The sequence below is a fragment of the Dromiciops gliroides genome, chromosome 3 (assembly GCF_019393635.1).
Source record: "Dromiciops gliroides isolate mDroGli1 chromosome 3, mDroGli1.pri, whole genome shotgun sequence".
In the NCBI taxonomy this organism is placed as follows: Eukaryota; Metazoa; Chordata; class Mammalia; order Microbiotheria; family Microbiotheriidae; genus Dromiciops; species Dromiciops gliroides.
In genome coordinates, this window is record NC_057863.1 from 21,054,625 (window position 1) to 21,075,472 (window position 20,848).

Sequence of the window (20,848 nt, forward strand, 5' to 3'; positions counted from 1 at the left end):
TCTGATGAGTGCAATAGGGGCATACACAGCCCATATTTCTGATCGGTCGATAGGCCAGCCGTGTCAAAACCACATTCAGTAACTATCAGTTGCTCTGCACTAAATTTAGTATTACAATTGGTTCATATTTTGTAAGTCAAACAAAGGACAGTAAACAAGCAAATAAAACAATGCCTTCCAAATCTAATTCTCTGAATTCGTGATTGTCTCTTTTGCTGTTTGCATGATCTCTGTATTACGTTTCCTTCCACAGGTAAATGGAATTAAGAACCAAATCTACATGGCTTTGGCTATTACACATTATTTGGATCAACACACCTGTGCCCCCTTACCACTGTGAAAAATCAAAAGTTCATAAAAACTGAGAAGGGAGAAAGGTCACGTACACTGTTTGAAGGAAGACACACTGAATCTTCCAGACATCTCTCCAATACAATATTCTTACTATGCCTAACTATTCTCAACCACTGAATTTCAAAACCTGCTGCAACTCTTTTCACAAAAAGGCTTCAAAAAAGGACTTGCAGGGCAGCTAGGTGGTGCAGTGGATAGAGCACCAACCCTGGAGTCAGGAGGACCTGAGTTCAAATCCAGCCTCAGACACTTAACACTTACTAGCTGTGTGATACTGGGCAAGTCACTTAACCCCAGTTGCCTCACTAAAAAAAAAAAAAAAAAGGACTTGCAAGTTTCTATTAAATTACAGATGCTCAAGGCCCATGAATGAAGCTGGCAGGAGACTAAGGAGTACATTAAAAAGGAATGAAAAAGAGAATGAAGGGGCTTTCTTTACCAGATTGACCTACACTCTTAATGTATGAGATGACTAACTTTTGGAAGAGTTTTGGTTTTTTTGGTTTGGGGTTTTTTGGTTTTTTTGCAGGGCTATGGGGGTTAAGTGACTTGCCAAGGGTCACACAGCTAGTAAGTGTCAAGTGTCTGAGGCCAGATTTGAACTCAGGTACTCCTGAATCCAGGGCCAGTGCTTTATCCACTGCGTCAACTCGCTGCCCCAAGAGATTCTTACAGAACTTTTCTACTGGACAATTTAAAAAATAAAATGGTTGGCTTGTTGTAAAACTTACCTTGTTGAGCTAAAGTAGATCTTAACATCCCAGTCTTAGACCAAATTTTTACTTGTCCATCTTCACCAACTGCAAAAAATTATGGTTCAGTTACCAGGAGCCTCAAATTTGTAAAAGAAAATGGTGGTTGTCTTAAACATGCACACAAATTAAAGATGCTACCAAAATGAATCATTCTAAAAAAAACACAAAATGAATCATTCTTTTTTAAAGATTCAGGAACCATGACTTTTATCAGAATTTCTTTAAAAAGAATTATAAAATACATTTAAAATGATAATTTTACCTAAAACCTATTTCACTTTGTGACCCCAAGCAAGTCACTTACTTTCTCAGTGCTCCAGGCAACTCTCTTAAGACTTTAACTTGTAGAGAAGGTGCCAAGCACTATTGTTTTGAAGGTTCATCCGTGCAATCATAGGTCAAATCTCTATTATAAATTTTATAACTATACTTTTATTCATTAAAAAATCTCAGAATCACTCTAAATACACATTAAAAGAACATTTGCTGTAGTCACAAATTAGCTTCTAATAATAAAAAATAAAATTTAAAAATCAGCAGAACACATTAGAAAAAAAAAAAAAGACTTTAAAGCACAAATAAGGAAAAAAGCAAGTCCTAAGGTAATCTTCTTAACTGACTGCACAGAGATGACTTTTTTGTTTTCTTTTTTTCAGAATAGGTCCCCTTCCCTCTCCTGGACCATAAGCACAGGGGCCATACTTGTGCCAATCCCACTCCTGAAGCAGAAAAGCTTTCAGCTAGTTCACTTTTCCAACCTGGACTGGTCTGCTTCTCCTTAGGCAGCCTGAAGGCCCCCAGTATGGGGAAAGACAGCATACTGGTGCCAGACTTGGTACCAACTCTAGATCAGCTTAGCTTACAGTGCCTCTGCACTCTCCAATTCAAACAACCCATTTCAGGCTCATGGGTAACAGAGATTGCAAATGTGAACCTCCACACCTGGAGAAATTATTCTTTTCTTTTCTTATTTGCTAGCAAAAGGCTGGGCTTAAGCAATTTCACTTTTAGAAACTTCAGAGAATAGCTAGGTGGTGCAGTGGATAGAGCACCGGCCCTGGAGTCAGGAGTACCTGAGTTCAAATCCAGCCTCAGACACTTGACACTTACTAGCTGTGTGACCCTGGGCAAGTGACTTAACCCCAACTGTTTCACCAAAAAAAAAAAAATTAGAAACTTCAGACTACACATTCACAACTTTAATAAACTAGTGATCTCATTGGGCTGCACTTGCCCTCCATGAATACTGATTGTAGCCTATCTCAAGCTTTTCCACCAGCCTCCACAGAGGGCCTGCCCAGCTCCCAAAGGTCTAAACTATGCAGATGATACCAGTATAACACTAAAATTTCTCCATTTCTTCTCATCCATACATCTGTTATCCTTCCCTAAATACAGTCACTCTTCCTTAACCATCTCAGATCCCAACAAGTTTGTGTCTCTAGCATTTGTCTATGAAATGTATACCCCAACAAACTAATTCAATGGACTTCTAGACCAATACCATGTTGCAATCTGAGCACCATAGCGAGTTCACTACCAGATCATAGATTCAGAGCTGCAATGGGCATCCATGGTCACAGAGGGCAATGCTTTCATTTCACTGATGAGGAACCTGGGCCCCATGAAGGGAAGCACTTACCCATGGTCCCACATGGCATTTGTGAGTGTACACTGCCTCATTTCACATACTTTGCTTGATGGTGAGATTCAACCAACTGTTGAACAAAATTCTCTACACAGTGCTATCACAGACTCTTGTCTGTTGACTAATTTAACATGTGCATAGAAGAGACCTGTTTGAAGATGGCCTCAAAGGTTGCAATCTGTTCCACTGACTCGATGTTTTGAAATCACCAAACAACAGATACGATACAATTTCGTATCATCAGTGCCTTTCAGTTGGGCAGCTGCTTATTTGTATTTTACTCTTCTCTGCCAAAGAAAAGGATTTTTGCAATGGAAACAACAGAACAAATATACATAATGGGAAGTTGATATGAAAGATAAGCAAAGAGTTAGAGCATTAGCTACTTGGACAAGTTCACGTCACCTGGGCCTAGATGAACTACATCCCCAGGTCTGTCTGGAATAACTGACAATCGTAAGTAGGGGAGCCACTGCTGTGACCTTTAGGGGATCCTGGAGAATACACAAGGCTTAGAGAAGAGTAAATAAACCAATTTTTGATAAAAGGGGGAAAGAATGAAATCTGCAAGTTCTAGGTCAGGTAAGTGTGAAATCTGATTCCTGGCCAACTCTAGACCACTTAATTAGGAGGTAAGTTAGTGACCATTTAGAAAAGGAAGCAGGGATAAGGAAGAGCAAGCAAGCCTTCAAAAACAGGTAATGCCAAACAAGCAACCCAATCAAAAAAGAAATAAAGTTAAACTAGTGGCTCAGGAGAACAGAGATAGCCTTTCCCTGAATAAGTATCTGATACTGTTTCATGCTATTCTGTGGACAAAATGGAATGATGACACAGTCACACAGTGTTCAATAAGCCTAGAGATGCCAACTACTGGGCTAAGGAATCACTATTTGACCAAAACAGAACAAAAACAAAACTAGGAAAACTGGAAGCCAGTCTGGCAAAAATTAGGTTTTGACCAATATCTCACTCCACGTAGCAAGATGTGCTCCAAATGGATATTTAATTTAGATATAAAAAGTCATACTGTAGAGAAATTCAAGGAGCTAGGGAAGGAAATACCTTTTGCAACTATGGATGGGGCAAGAATTCATGACCAAATATGTGGTAAGGTACTGAGAATAAAATGGACAACTCTGATTGCATAAAATTTCTCTCTATATAGATATCATTTATAATAAACTTTTATTATAAACTTGAAGGAAAAGCAAAAGCACATAATAGATTTACAGTTTAATGAACAAGGCTTTTTCTATTCTACTCTGTATGTGGAAATGCTCATTTTATTTGGTACTTGTTAAGTTCAGAAGAAAAACTAAAAAACAAAACTTTAATATTTTTGCCCACTTGTTTTTCTACATAAATTTCGGTGATTTTAACTAGTTCTATAAAGAAGTCCATTGGCATTTTGTTGTTATTACATTAAATCTATTAACTTATTTGGAAGAAGACCTGCCCATTCATTCGATCTCTTATTTTGTTTGTGTTGGTTTGGTTTTCTAGTTCTCTTGATATAGGTCAAATCTGAGTCTAGAAAAGTCATTCTCCAAATAGATAACATCACGGTTTTTGTTATGAGATTGCTTAAGCTCTTTTCCCCTCACTGTGTGAATGGTTACAGTAGCTAACAATAAGATTCTTTCTTTTCATTTTCCTTGTGTTCCTATGTTAAAGTATTAGGGTACTGAATTATAAATAAAACAATATAATAGTTTTCTTTTTAAATATGATACCCTTGTCTTTGTCGTTAGCATTTTAAAAAGCAAAATATTTTGGTGGCATATCTTATATCCTCTTAACTAATTTTTTACTTGACCAACTTCACTTCTTTAATTAATGCCTCGATTTTTCCATGTTGTTGTACTCAAAATTCATTTTAACACTCTAAAACATACGTTCAAAAAAATCCTTGTTTTTTACCTATTTTAGTGGAAATGCGACTAATATTTTTTTCATCCTATATAAGGTACAGGTATAGGCTGTAAGGTACAAGAAGACACATTTTTAATTGTGTTGGGGTAAAAAAAAATACCTTTGTTCCTATTGTTTTTTATGGGTGATTTTTTTAAAAATCACAAATGGATGCTCTTTCACATAAAAAATAGATCAGGAGGCAGCTACTTTCTGGCCTGCGTACTCCATCCAGGCTCATCCTGGCAAAAAGTACTGCCCATGGCTTCAGTTACATGTATATATTTATCTTCAATCCCATTTATTAGACATGTCATCTATCTGTATATGTGGTTTCCTCCTCATTGAAGATGAACCCACGGACAACAGAGCTCTTTTCAGCATCCGAGAATGAATAAGGAAGAGGCTCCTGACTGGTGGAGAAGGCTGAACAAACGGCAGTACATGAAAGTGGCAGAATGTGTAAGGACTGGTGCAAAGTAAAATGAGCAGGCACAAAAGCATATCCAACTTTACTACCACTATGGAGGCTTCAGAGCAGGTGACAAAACACAGTTAGTGCCCTTCCTCCCAGGAGGGAGGCCAGGGGGCTAGCAGAGCAAACCGTATATTGATGGTCAAACGTGACTACCGTGGCTTTACATCATTACTCTGGGGCCTGCGGTTGTCATTAAAAGGAAGGGGTCATGGAAGGGGGGGCAAATTTCTAGAAATTACTGAATGGAGAAACAAACAAAAAACCTTATTTTTGAAAATATATCCTTGTATGTCAGCCAACTTACCTGTTATCAAGGCTGTTCCTTCATAGTTCCATCTCCCTGATAGCACAGCTCCACAATGAGCTTCCACACTCTTTTCTACTCTTCCTAACTTCGAGATCAAGTGAAATTTACCTGAACAAAAAATTTTATTTCAGAAATTCATTATTTATGAAAGTAATGTATTCTTGTGATAGAATTCTTATATTGGACATAATAATGTAGTAGACACAGTCAATTCTGAATTATGGTAAGCAAATACTTAATTCCAAATTTCTTCCCATGTCATGCAGAATTCCCTGGGGTCACATTCCCTCACCATCAGCTGATATATGATTATGGAAACTGAATTAATTTTTATACTAGTTTCGGTAAAATGTAATTCAGAAGGTAATCTCCCTGAAAAATAAAGGCATTCAATACTAGGACAACTACCAGCATAATAACATTAATAACAAAAACAAAAGCTATGGTGATGATATCAGTAGAGTCTTCCAAAAATACAAAGTAGAAAAAACTACGGCTTTCCTTTATATTAAAAAGCATACAATAATTTGGAACTATGCCCAAAGGGCTATAAAACTATGCATACCCTTTGACCCAGCAATACCACCACTAGATCTGTATCCCAAGGAGACCAAAGGGAAAAGGACCTACATGTACAGAAATATTTGTAGCTGCTCTTTTTGTGGTAGCAAGGAATTGGAAATTGAGGGGTTGCCCATCAAGTGTGGAATGGCTGAACAAGTTGTGGTATATGAATGTAACAGAATACTGTTGTGCTGTAAGAAACAATGAACAGGCAGATTTCAGAGAAACCTGGAAGGACTTAACATGAACTGATGCTGAGTGAGATGAGCAGAACCGGGAGAACACTGTACACAGTATCAACAACATTGTGTGTTGATCAACTGTGATAGACTTGACTCTTCTCAGTAATACAGTGGTCCAAGATAGTTCCAAAGGACTCATGATAGAAAATGCTCTCCAAGTCCATAAAAAAAGAAGTATGGAATCTAGATGCAGATTGAACCATACTATTTCTATATTTTTTTGCTTTTTTGAGGTTTTTCCTTTTTGCTCTGATTCTTCTTTCACAGTATGACTAATGCAGAAATATGTTTAATGTGATTATACATACATAACCTATATCAGATTGCTTGCTGTCTTTGGGGAGGGGAGAGGGAGAGGAGGGAGGGAGAAAAATTTGAAACTAGAAAATCTTATAAAAACATATTGAAAACTATCTCTACATGTAACTGGAAAATAAGAAAATACTTTTTTTTTTAAAAAAAGCATACAAATGAAAAGTTGCTGTCTTACTACAATTACAGAATTGAAGAGGGAAGAGACCCCAGTGGCCACCTGATCCAACCCATCCACTGTCCTAATCTACTTTACAAGTGGCCCGCCTCCGAGGACCACCAGTCCCGCTCTTCAACAGCTCTGGAAATGGTTACCCAGCTCGTCCTGGTAACGACCCTAACCAATGAAATCAATCCAGTCCTCCTCTACATAACAGCCCTTTAACACTCAAACACAGCTCTCATTCATAAATAACCCCACTGGGTCTTCTTTCTTCTAGGCTAAATACACTGTTTCTTCAACCAATCCTCTCATGACACAGACTGCAGAATCCCCTTCATCCATCACAGCTGCCCTCCCATAGTGTCCTCTGGAAACTGTGTCCAGCTGAGGGAGCAAGAGAAAGAAGAAGAAGAAGATCTCATTGTATTGGAATCAGTCCAATGTTCTAGCCAATTAACATCCTCTTAGACTCTGCTTCTGTCATCCTCCCCATCTTTGTATCATCTATAAATCTGATGAGTATACCATCTATTCCTTAATCCAAGTCATTGATAAAAACATCAAACAACACTGGGTTAAGGACAGATCCCTGGGAGACAGCCATGGAAACCTTGTGCCATGCTTCTGTGACGTTGTAAAAAAAGAAATGAATAAGCACTGACAAAAGAAGGAACAAAAGTATCTCTATTTTTGGCTGGTGATGGTTCAGGCATAGTCGGACCACTGATGGTCAGAACAAAGATTAAAATCAATATTAAACTAAAAAACTTAACATTTGAAGACATATCCAACCAAGGCAACTCCAACCTGACCCAAATAATCTGCTAAACAGCAAATATGTAAAAAGGGTAAATGAGAGCCTAGAAACAACCTCAGTTAGCCAAAGCTAGATCTCCGTGCCAAGCACAGAGCTATGGCAGTCAAGAAAAATACAAATGTCAAATACTAACTGGTTTGTAGGAACTTCCAAAAAAGGGAAGGTGAGAAGTCACCACCTAAACAGTCAAGAAGCAGGAGACCAAAAAAGTCACATCTGAAAAAAACGTAGCCCAGAGTAAAATCATCTCAAGGGTATTGAACAAGGACACCGGGATGGGAAAAGCCATAAAGATTTTATCACGAAGGACCCTTCCATGGACTAAAGGGATCATGCAGCTCCTGATGTGCTCATCTTCGATCCTACAAGCAGGAATGTGCCCTCACTCCTTCTGGAAACTCCGCTGTGAACACGCTCCCCAAATGGCATTTAACTATCCATTCAGCTCCAGGTTAGCACCAGCAGAGTCTGAGCCTGGGGGCTCGACAGAGAGGAAGAAAGGAGCTAGAAAAAAAACACAGAAAAAAGGCAGGACAAAGAAAAAGTAGCAGATGAAGAGTGCTACCAGGGACCATAGAGATTAACATCCTTTGGACAAGCCCATAGGCACGGGCAGTTAAATATCCTGAAGAAAAACATTCCCTTGAAGGTACAAATACTATGGGTCTCATAAGAGCAGCCAACAATAGAAAAAAGGCCTTTGTTCCCTATCATCAAGGCTACAGACAGAGAATTCTATGACCTTCTAGGAAATTCTAAGAAAAGCAAAGACTTCTGAGTGTGTAGATTCATTATCAAACCCATTAGTGCACATCCCACCAGTGAATTGGGCTTTTGGACACGGATGCAGCAATGTGGTGACAAGCTAGAAGAATAAAGATTGTGAGAAGGTCTGAGAATTTCAAAGACAAGAGGTATCGACAAAATTCATTTGAAGAAATAAAAGATTTAGAATCTCATGGGAAAAATAACTTTAAAAATCAGAAAATAAAGGAGAAATTACACTTCCAAAAATCAAAGAAACAATAATCATCAAAAGTATTTGATTGGGGCAGCTAGGTAGTGCAATGGATAGAGCACCGTCCCTGGAGTCAGGAGTACCTGAGTTCAAATCCGGCCTCAGACACTTAACACTTACTAGCTGTGTGACCCTGGGCAAGTCACTTAACCCCAATTGCCTCACTAAAAAACAAAACAAAACAAAACAAAACAAAAAAAAACAAAAGTATTTGATTGTTTCTAAAAAATAGAAAAATACCTCAGAAGAGACTAGCTAAATTTGGATAACATAGATAAATTCTGTAATTGAATATCCAATAAACCTAAGAATATTAATTGCTTTGGGATGAACTCCCTATTTAATAAGAACTGCTAAGCACCGGCCCTGGATTCAGGAGGACCCGAGTTCAAATCCAACCTCAGACACTTGACACTTGTTAGCTGTGCAACTCTGGGCAAGTCACTTAACCCTCATTGCCCCGCCAAAAAAGAAAAAAAAAAAGAAAAAAAATCTGCCGGGAAAACAATAAAGTGGTTTAGACCAATACCTAAGACTATATACTACAATAAGCTAAAATGGATGCATTATCTGACCATCAATGATAACACCATAAAAAATAATAGAAGAAAATCATATCAAATACTATTCACAGCCATGAGTAGAGAAGATTCTTAACCAAAGAAGGGATGGAAGTAATCACAAAATTTAACACAGATGATGTGGTTAGATAACAAAACTAACTCGAATATATAACACCAAAAGTTAAGTAGTCAAAGGATATGAACAAACACTTATAAAAAGAAAAACTGCAAACTATTAACACTCTATAAGATTATCCCAAATTCACCAAAAAAAAAAAAGATTATCCCAAATTAATTAGTAAGAGAAAATACAAATCAAAACAACTTTTGAGATTTTACTTCACGCCCAGGAAATTGTCAAAGACCACAAAAGATGGAAGTCCATACTTGAAGGGTTGTGGAAATATACTAACATGCTGTAGCAAGAGCTATGAATTTCCCCAACCAGTCTGCAAAGAAATTTGAAAGTTATGCTAAGCAACAGATTAAAGTATCCCTACCCTCTGACCAAGAGATCCCACTGTTAGATGAAGGAGCACCTTTATCCAAGATGACAAAAATGGAGAGGTTCCATATACATGGAAATATTTATGACAGCACATTTTTATCGTAGCAAACAAGAGGAAACAAAATGGAGAGCCATAAACTGAGAGACAGCTAAGCAAATACTAGCACATGAATGTAGTAGTAGGATATATAATGTAAGAAACAATGAAGTCTCAGAAGGCTCATATGGACTGATGCAAATCAAAGTAAAACAAAAAAGGATATTAATCTACACGATGACTACAATGTTTATGTTTTTTAATTTTTTGGTGGGGCAATGAGGGTTAAGTGACTTGCCCAGGGTCACACAGCTAGAAAGTGTCAAGGGTCTGAGGCCAGATTTGAACTCAGGTCCTCCTGCATCCAGGGCAGGTGCTTTATCCACTGTGCCATCCAGCTGTCCCTGACTACAATGTTTAAAAGGAAAGAACAGGGCGGAGCCAAGATGGCGGAGAGGAAGCAGCAAGCTGCCTGAGCTCTCCTTCTGTTCCCTCAAAACGAACATTAAATCAAGCCTCTGGATGGATTCTGAAACTACAAAGAGACAGAGAGACACAGTCCTCCAACCAGAGATAATTTAGAAGACTTCAGGAAAAGGTCGGTCTGACTCGGGCAAAAGGGAGGCCCAGCGCAGGGCAGCAACCCAGCGCCGAGGGGGTCGGGGCAAATCAGCAGGAGCTGCGGGTCACAGCCGAACAACTGAGGCTCCCGGAACCTGGCTCAAAAATCTGTTGGCCAAGAAGGACAGTGGAAAAACCTACCTGCACCGGCCGAGAGGGCCGCGAACGGCGGGATCAGACGCCGGGGTCTGGCGCCTGGCTGGCCGAGCACAATCAGACAGGAAGTGCAGGGTGGGGGATCTCCACACACCATAAAGGCCTCAGAGTAAAAGCCCGGTCACACAGCACCCATACACCTGCACAAGAAGCCCAAAACAGGGACCCTGGTGCCCCCAGAGCAGACCTCAACTTAAAGAATAAATAAATAAGCTGCAATAATGAGTAAGAAGCAAAAAAGAGCCCTCTCCATTGAGAGCTTCTGTATCAATAGGGAAGAAGCCAACACAAACTCAGATGAGGACAATAGCCTCAAATTGTCTACATCTGAAGCCTCACAAGGGAAGGTGAATTGGTCGCAAGAACAAAAAGCCTTCCTGGAAGAGCTCAAAAAGGATTTTAAAAATCAATTGCAAGAGGTAGAAGAAAAAAATGGGGAGAGAAATGAAAGCAACACAAAAAAACTATGAAAAAAGAATCAGCAGCTTGGAAAAGGAAGCTGAAGAAAACAAAGCCTTAAAAAATTCATTTGGCCAAATGGAAAAAAAGCTGCATAATCTCACTGAAGAAAACAATACCTTAAAAAATTCACTTAGCCAAATGGAAAAAAAGGTGCATAATCTCACTGAAGAAAACAATGCCTTAAAAATTAAAGTGGGACAGTTGGAAGATAAGGAATCCATGAGACACCAAGAATCAGTCAAGCAGAATAAAAAAAATGAAAAAATAGAAGAAAATGTGAAATACCTCATTGGAAAGACAACTGATCTGGAAAACAGATCGAGGAGAGACAATTTGAGAATCATTGGACTGCCTGAAAGCCATGACCAGAAAAAGAATCTAGACACCATATTCCAGGAAATTATTAAGGAGAACTGCCCTGATATCATAGAATCAGAGGATAAAATCATCATTGAAAGAATCCACCGATCACCTCCTGAAAGAGACCCCAAAAGGAAAACTCCAAGGAATATTGTAGCCAAATTCCAGAATTATCAGGTGAAGGAGAAAATACTCCAAGCAGCCAGAAAGAAGCAATTTAAATATCATGGAGCCACAGTCAGGATTGCTCAGGACCTGGCAGCTTCAACATTAAAGGACCGCAAGGCTTGGAATATGATATTCCGGAAAGCAAAGGAGCTTGGATTGCAGCCGAGAATCTATTACCCAGCAAAAATGTGCATTTTCTTTCAGGGGAAAAGATGGACATTTAATGACATTGGGGACTTTCAATCTTTCCTGGTGAAAAGACCAGAACTGAATAGAAAATTTGATCTCAACATACAAGACTCAAGAGAAGTTTAAAAAGGTAAACAGGGGAAAAAAAAGTTACCCTATTAGGTTAAACTGTTTATATCTCTACACAGGAAGATAATACTCATAACTCTTAAGAACTGTAAATGTATTTGGGCAGAGAAAGGACTTTATATAGAGGGTATAAATATAAATTGTCTTTGATGTGATGATACAAAAGAATTAAGGGGATAAAAAGGGAGTCTATGGGGAGGAGAGGAAAGGGGAGGTGGAATGGGATGAATTATATCATATGAAGAGGTGGAAAAAAAACCTATTACAATAGAGGGAAAGAAAGGAGGGGGGAACATGGTTTCAACCCTATTCTCATTAGATTTGACTCAAAGAGGGAATAACATACGTTCATTGGGATAAAGAAACTTAACTCATTCTTTAGGGAAACAAAAGGGGAAGGGAAAGGGGGGGACTGATAGAAGGGAGGACAAAAGCAAGGGAGAAAAGGGTAAAGAAAAGAGAGGGGGGGTGATAAAAAGGGAGGGCAGATCGGGGGAGGCAGGGGTAAGAAGTAAAACATCGGTGAGGAGGAATAGGGTGAAAGAAGGGGGGAAAAGTACAAAGGGGGTAAATAGAATGGAGGGGAATAGTAATAATAACTGTGAATGTGAATGGGATGAACTCTGCTATAAAACGGAAGCGAATTGCAGAGTGGATTAAAAACCAGAACGCTACAATATGCTGTTTACAAGAAACACATTTGAAGCAGAGAGATACACACAGAGTAAAGGTAAAAGGCTGGAGCAGAATATATTATGCCTCAGCTAAAGTAAAAAAGGCAGGGGTAGCAATCCTTATCTCAGACAAAGTGCAGGCAAAAATAGATCTCATTAAAAGAGATAAGGAAGGAAATTACATCTTACTTAAAGGTACTATAGATAATGAAGTAATATCAATATTAAATATGTATGCGCCAAGTGGTATAGCATCCAAGTTCTTAGAGGAGAAGTTAAATGAGTTACAAGAGGAATTAGATAGTAATACTATACTAGTGGGGGATCTGAATCTCCCCCTCTCAGAATTAGATAAATCTAGCCAAAAAATAAATAAGAAAGAAGTGAAAGAGGTGAATAGATTACTAGAAAAGTTAGACATGATAGATGTCTGGAGAAAATTGAATGGGGATAGAAAGGAATATACCTTTTTCTCAGCAGTACATGGCACATTTTCAAAAATTGACCATGTATTAGGGCACAAAAACATCATAGTCAAATGTAGAAAGGCAGAAATAGTAAATGCATCCTTCTCAGATCATGATGCAATAAAAATTACATGTAAGAAAGAGCCAGGGAAAAGTAGAATGAAAATCAATTGGAAACTAAATAATTTCATTCTAAAGAATGAATGGGCCAAACAAGAAATCATAGAAACAATCAATAACTTTATCCAAGAGAATGACAATAATGAGACAACATACCAAAATCTATGGGATGCAGCCAAAGCAGTGCTTAGGGGAAAATTTATAGCTCTAAATGCTTACATGAATAAAAAAGAGAAAGAGGAGATTAATGAATTGGGCATGCAACTTAAAAAGTTAGAAAAAGAACAAATTAGAAATCCCCAATTAGACACTAAATTAGAGATCCTGAAAATTAAAGGAGAAATTAATAAGATTGAAAGCAAAAAAACTATAGAATTAATCAATAAAACTAAGAGCTGGTTTTATGAAAAAACCAATAAAATAGATAAAATATTGGTTAATTTGATTAAAAAAAAGAAAGAAGAAAACCAAATTACCAGTATCAAAAATGAAAAGGGTAATGTTACCACCAATGAAGTGGAAATTAAAGCAATAATTAGGAAATATTTTGCCCAACTGTATGCCAATAAATTTGACAATCTAAATGAAATGGATGAATATTTACAAAGATACAAACTGCCCAGGTTAACTGAGGAGGAAATAAAATCCTTAAATAAACCCATATTAGAAAAAGAAATTGAACAAGCTATTAATGAACTCCCTAAGAAAAAATCCCCAGGGCCAGATGGGTTTACGGGTGAATTTTACCAAACATTTAAAGAACAATTAATTCCAATATTATACAAATTATTTGGAAAAATAGGGGAAGAAGGAGTTCTACCAAATTCATTTTATGACACAAATATGGTGGTGATACCAAAACCAGGCAAAGCAAAAACAGAGAAAGAAAATTATAGACCAATCTCCCTAATGAATATTGATGCTAAAATCTTAAATAAGATATTAGCAAGGAGATTACAGCAAGTGTTCAACAGGATAATACACTATGACCAGGTGGGATTTATACCAGGAATGCAGGGCTGGTTCAACATTAGGAAAACTATTAACATAATCAACCACATCAATAAGAAATCCAACCAAAATCATATGATTATCTCAATAGATGCAGAGAAAGCTTTTGACAAAGTACAGCACCCATTCCTAATAAAAACACTAGAGAGTTTAGGAATAGGGGGAGCTTTCCTTAGAATAATAAACAGTATCTACCTAAAGCCATCAGCAAGTATTATATGCAATGGAGATAAATTAGAGGCCTTCCCAATAAGATCAGGGGTGAAACAGGGATGTCCATTATCACCCCTATTATTTAATATTGTCCTAGAAATGTTAGCTTTAGCAATCAGAGAAGAGAAAGGAATTAAAGGAATTAGAATAGGCAAGGAGGAAACAAAACTATCACTCTTTGCAGATGATATGATGGTATACTTAAGGAATCCTCGAGAATCAACTCAAAAATTACTTGAAACAATTAACAACTTTAGCAAAGTAGCAGGATATAAAATCAATCCACATAAATCATCAGCATTTCTATACATGACCAACAAAGTCCAGCAGCAAGAGATAGAAAGAGAAATTCCATTTAAAGTAACGATAGATAATATAAAATACTTGGGAGTCTACTTGCCAAGACAAACCCAGGAACTCTATGAACACAACTACCAAACACTCTTCACACAAATCAAATCAGATCTAAATAATTGGAAAGATATCAATTGCTCATGGATAGGCAGAGCTAATATAGTAAAAATGACAATACTGCCTAAATTAATTTACTTATTCAGTGCCATACCAATCAGACTACCTAAAAATTATTTTATACAGCTAGAAAAAATAATAACAAAATTCATCTGGAAAAACAAAAAATCAAGAATATCCAGGGAAATAATGAAAAAAAATTCACAGGAAGGTGGGTTAGCAGTACCAAACCTGGAGCTTTACTATAAAGCGGCAGTCATCAAAACTATCTGGTACTGGCTAAAAAATAGAGTGGTAGATCAATGGAATAGGCTAGGCTCAGGAAATGCAGTAGTAAATGACACTAGTAATGTAGTGTTTGATAAACCCAAAGACTCCAGCTTCTGGAAAAGGAACTCAGTATTTGACAAAAACTGCTGGGAAAACTGGAAGATAGTATGGCAGAAATTAGGCATAGACCAACATCTTACACCTTATACTAAAATAAGGTCAAAATGGATACATGATTTAGACATAAGAGGTGATACCATAGGTAAATTAGGAGAGAAAGGAATAGTGTACCTATCAGATCTTTGGAAAGGAAAACATTTTTTGACCAAACAAGAGATAGAGTATATTATAAAATGCAAAATGGATGATTTTGATTATATTAAATTTAAAATTTTTTGTACAAACAGAAGCAATGCATCCAAAATTGGAAGGGAGGCAGAAAGCTGGGAAACAATTTTTGAGGCCAGTGCTTCTGATAAAGGCCTCATCTCTAAAATATATAGGGAATTAAATCAAATTTATAAGAATCCAAGTCATTCCCCAATTGAGAAATGGTCAAAGGATATGAACAGACAGTTTTCTGATGAAGAAACCAAAGCAATCTATTCCCATATGAAAAAATGCTCTAAATCTCTAATGATTAGAGAGATGCAAATTAAAACAACTCTGAGGTACCACCTGACACCTATCAGATTGGCTAAAATGACAAAAAAGGAAGATAATAAATGTTGGAGAGGCTGTGGGAAAATTGGAACACTAATGCATTGTTGGTGGAGCTGTGAGCTGATCCAACCATTCTGGAGAGCAATTTGGAATTATGCCCAAAGGGCAATAAAGCTGTACATACCCTTTGACCCAGCAATCCCACTTTTAGGTCTTTTGCCCAAAGAAATCATGGAAGGGGGAAAGGGACCCACATGTACAAAAATATTTATAGCTGCTCTTTACGTGGTAGCAAGGAATTGGAAGTTGAGGGGGTGCCCATCAATTGGGGAATGGCTGGACAAGTTGTGGTATATGAATACAATGGAATACTATTGTGCTGTAAGAAATGATGAGCAGGAAGAGTTCAGAGAAACCTGGAGGGTCTTACGTGAGCTGATGATGAGTGAGATGAGCAGAACCAGAAGAACATTGTACACAGTATCATCAACATTGAGTGTTGACCTACTGTGATGGACTATATTCTTCTCACCAATGCAATGGTACAGAAGAGTTCCAGGGAACTCATGATAGAAGAGGATCTCCAAATCCAAGAAAAAAAAAGAAAGAAAGAACTGTGGAGTATAGATGCTGATTGAACCATATTATTTCTTTTGTTTTGGGTGCTGTTGGGTTTTTTTTTTCTTTCTATTTTGAGGTTTTGCATCACTGCTCTGATTCTTTCTCTTGTAACAGGATTAATGCAGAAATAGGATTAATGTTATTATGTGTATATATGTATGTGTGTGTGTATATATATATATCTATATCTATATGTATAGAGATATATAGATATAACCTATATCAGATTGCCTGCTGTCTAGGGGAGGGGGGAAGGAGGGGTGGGAGGGAGAAAAATCTGAAATTGTAAAGCATGTATAAACAAAAGTTGAGAACTATCTTTACATGTAATGGAAAAAATAAAATACCTCATACAAAAAAAAAAGGAAAGAACACTCTCTACATGTAACTGGAAAATAATAAAATACTGTTATGAAAATAAAAATAAAAATGTTGGTATAAGCAAAAAAGAAAGAAAGAAAGGAAGGAAGGAAGGAAGGAAGGAAGGAAGGAAGGAAGGAAGGAAGGAAGGAAGGAAGGAAGGAAGGAAGGAAGGAAGGAACTAGGGAAGGAAGACAGTGTAAAATAGTCCACAGAAAGCCAACTTTAGAGTTAGGAAGGCCTAGGTTCAAGTTTCACCTCTGACACATATTGGCTGTATGACGAAGGGCAATTTAGTAACCCAATTTTCTAAAACTAAAAGCTGCAGACGTCCAAAGAACTGAAGTGATTTGTTTATGATGACAGAGATATGTTAGAACATTAGAGCCAAAACCATGTCCTTCAACAAAAAATTCAGTGTCTTTTCTACTATACTAAATTATTCTATGTCTAAGTTTTGGTTCTACTTTGGAAATAATAAGAACTTACCCTTGGTTCAGATTTTCATTGTCTGTCTCAGGTAATAAAGTAAATCAAACAAGTTTAAAAAATAAAATAAAATAAAAGGAAAGAACAAAAACTGAAACTGAACACTGGACAATAATGATGACCCCAGCACCAAAGAGAAGACAGGAGAATGTACCACCCTCCATCCTTTGCAGAGATAGAATAAAGCATAACCTATAAGACTTGTTTGAGGTATTGCTTAGTTCTACTTAACTGCTTTTTTTTTCATTTTCTATTTAATTCTTCATCTTACCGTGGCTCTTTGGGGTAAAGGAGAAGGGACAGACTGAGGAAAAAAAGGTGATATAAAAACAAAAGATAATTTTTTTAGTTGAAAGGAAAAATACAAAAGTTATTTATGGTTTACAGGGTTCAGTAAGACCAGATGGAGAGGAAACTTTCATTTGTTTAAAAAAAAAGAGGTAACAATAAAAAGATCTCTCAATGAAGGTTACTGAAACCTCAAGTAAAGGAACACAATGAAGCAAGAAGTTATTGAATAACCAACTAGAAAAAAAGGAAAGGTATAAAGTTAAGCAAAAAATAATTGCCCCCAAACCATTCAAATGTCTTCTTAAAATGGTAGCTTTATTAAGGAACAAACTGCAAAGAAACAAACAAAAAAAAAAACGGTCCCTTTAAGAGAAAACTTAGCACATTTTGAAAGCTAATGATTAAATCAAATAATTTATGTAAAATGTTTTGCAAACCTTAACACTCTATATAAATATCAACTATTATTAGCTATAATTAATAACCAACAGTTCCTTTATCTGAAGTTTTGTTTTTGTCTGTTTTCTTTCACAACCTAGGGAATGTGGAAAGGACTGCTCATATATAGCTTATACTGAATTGCTTGAGTTCTTGATGAGGGAGTGAGGGAGGAGGAGAATTTGGAACACAAAGTCTTAAAAAAAATTGATGTCAAAATTTGTATTTACATATAATTTGGGAAAATAAAATTCTTAAAATTTAAACATTTAAAAAATTAATTAATAGCCAATAAGTAAAACAATAAAATGATAGATTTTCACGATTACATTAGACAAAAATGAAAAGATAAGCCTCGGGGCAGGAACATTAATTTTTTAAAAATAGTAAATATCAGTGAACCATATCTTTCCTTTTTATTGGGGGGCAGGTTTGGAGAGAGAGTTTTGGCAAATTTTTAATCCCAATATAAAAAACTAATTCCATAAATGACTTTTTTATTCCTTCCATATGTGGCTCATTTCCAGATAAATATAATTTAAGAAAAATAAACAAACCTTCAACATATATATGCCAGTTTTCTATTTTCTTTAGTCCTTTCATCAACTTATTCATCTATTTTCTGGGTGATAGTCTTTAAGGTGGAGGTGATGTGGGATGAAATTAGGGTCAAATTGATTATGAGTCATTCCAAAAGAATTACAAGATTCAGTGACTCAGTTTCCCAAGTTTTATTCCAATACTATGAGTGAACACAGGGAGAGAACCAGAAAAGTGGAAAGGTATCTCTCGAATAGGGAAAGAAAAGATAGTCATATTTATAGTATGGATAAATTGATTATCAGTCTCATTATAATAATCTCCACCTTAGGGAGGTACAGGGGAGGGCCTATCCTAATTTGGAGTTCTTAGGGTCCTAAGCCAAACCCTGAGGTGGGTACCTTTTTCCATGGAAGTATGTTTTGGGGGTTTACACGTCATAAGGTAAATCTGGGGACAAATTTAGCCTTTTCTGCGCATATCACTTTTTGATTCCCATGTCCAGTTTCAAAATATCTTCATTAATCAGTAGAATTTCTATACCCTGTCAGTGTGTCATTGTGTATCATTGTTAAGGTCTTTTTGACCTGCCTCTTTATGTTCTTGTTATGGGTACTGATTAATGTGCGTATGAGAGAACCTAGGCCCTGACTTGTATTAATGAAGACTCGCCTAAAGTTATCAATTAACTGGGGTCTGAATCCCTTTTAGAGCTCATACCTAAATTAGAGTTTGGGTCTTAGGTTTTTCTGTTAGCCCTTTTTTTGCCTCCTACATCAAAGGTGTCAGACTCCCACTGGATTAAAATGTCCCTGGGAAATGTTTTAAAAAATCAATAAGAGGGGCAGCTAGGTGGCACAGTGGATAGAGCACCGGCCCTGGAGTCAGGAGTACCTGAGTTCAAATCCGGCCTCAGACACTTAACACTTACTAGCTGTGTGACCCTGGACAAGTCACTTAACCCCAACTGCCTCACTTAAAAAAAAAAAAAACAAATAAAAAAATCAATAAGAACACTGTACAACACAACGCATGTTAACTTGTGGTTTTCTAAGTCAAGATGCGGCAGCAGTACTCCCTTTCTACTAGAGGGTGACACTAGCACCTTCGCCACTTCTTACACAGAGGTTATTGCTGTGACGTGTACAATTTAAATGTGGTCGCCTATTACTGTCCCAAGTGTAGGGAAAATTAGCTGGGGGTTAGAAATTAGAGGCTATTGCACGAGTTTGGGGGCATTAAGCATTTATTAAAGTATATTAAATATTAATAAAGAGAGCACGCGTGGTTCTGAAAGATAGGCAAGCCTAGCTAGGATCTAAGGGGGAGAGAAGAAAAAAAAGAGGGGCCTTCACCTAGTCTCAGGCCAAAAAGAGGAAGTTCCTGTGCCGGTGAGAGCGGAAGCTACCTGCCGATGCAGAAGAGGGGCAGTCCCTACACACCGCTCCAAGCTAATTGGCTGGTAGCATTCAAGTCCATTGATTGACACGACTTGAAGGTGGTCTTAAGTAAGTTAACTTCCTTTAGTTAGTTAGGAAGGTCGATTTCCTTTGAAATTCTCCTGACTCTGGGCTGGCCCTACAAAACCAGCCAGAGTTCCTTTGTGTGTGTGTGGGGGGGGGGCTGAGTCCCCCAAACCCCATTATTTTCTCACATTGCCAATATGCTGCAGCCCACTTATGGGCTGCCCACCCATTTCCTCACTGCTCTCTGCATCACCCTCGACTTTGATCATTAGGAGATTGTGTTGTCCAGATTCACAACCATACACCATAACTAGGAAGACAAAGGTGTTAATAATAGCTAATAACCACTAACATTTATATAGGGTTTGCTATGTGCCAATCACTAATAACTGTATAATTATCGCATTTGATCCTCACAACAGCCCTGCTTGGGATGCAGGTGATAGTATCGTTCTCATTTTACAGATAAGGAAACTGAGGCAAACAAGTTAAGTTGTTGGTGTCTGAGGTCAGACTGGAACCAAAGTAAGCTGTATGTGGTCAAACAGGAGATGGAAAGATAAACACTGACATGCTGGGTGTTGGTGAATTTCAATGAATGGGAATGGGTTCATTTAATTCAGGTGATCATTACACCTACTACCAAGAGCAAGGCTGGCTTTTGTGAGAATTGGAATGGCACCCCTGCTGGAGAGATACTGTAGGGAAGCTCCGCCATGAGGACCATGTGACTTTAGCATCCGGAAGTTACATCTATAGAACCACCTGTGGGACTTGTCAATCAGAGCTACCAGCCAATTAGCTTGGAGCTGCATGTGTGGACAGCCCTGCTTCCTGTTTCACAGATGGCTTCTGGGAGAAGCCGTTAAGGATTGGCCTCTTTTTGTCCGGGAAACGAGCGTGGCAGAACAGGGGGGGGCCCTCTTAGTCATTAGGACACTGGTGTGGTGGTGAGAGATTTCACGTGGGCTGCTAGGAAAGGAAATTGC

At 37.7% G+C, this 20,848-nt stretch overlaps 1 protein-coding gene across 3 annotated transcripts in view; it reads right to left on the reverse strand.

Annotated features, from left to right (window-relative positions):
- IFT80 (intraflagellar transport 80) overlaps nucleotides 1–20,848 on the reverse strand; it is a 133,472-nt gene that overhangs the window by 87,670 nt on the left and 24,954 nt on the right. For all 3 annotated transcript variants that reach the window (XM_043998068.1, XM_043998069.1, XM_043998070.1), the window contains 2 exons: nucleotides 5,454–5,564; nucleotides 1,086–1,154 (listed from right to left, as the gene is read on the reverse strand). In XM_043998068.1, the coding sequence (XP_043854003.1) occupies nucleotides 1,086–1,154; nucleotides 5,454–5,564 (180 nt within the window). The remainder of the gene's footprint in view (nucleotides 1–1,085; nucleotides 1,155–5,453; nucleotides 5,565–20,848) is intronic.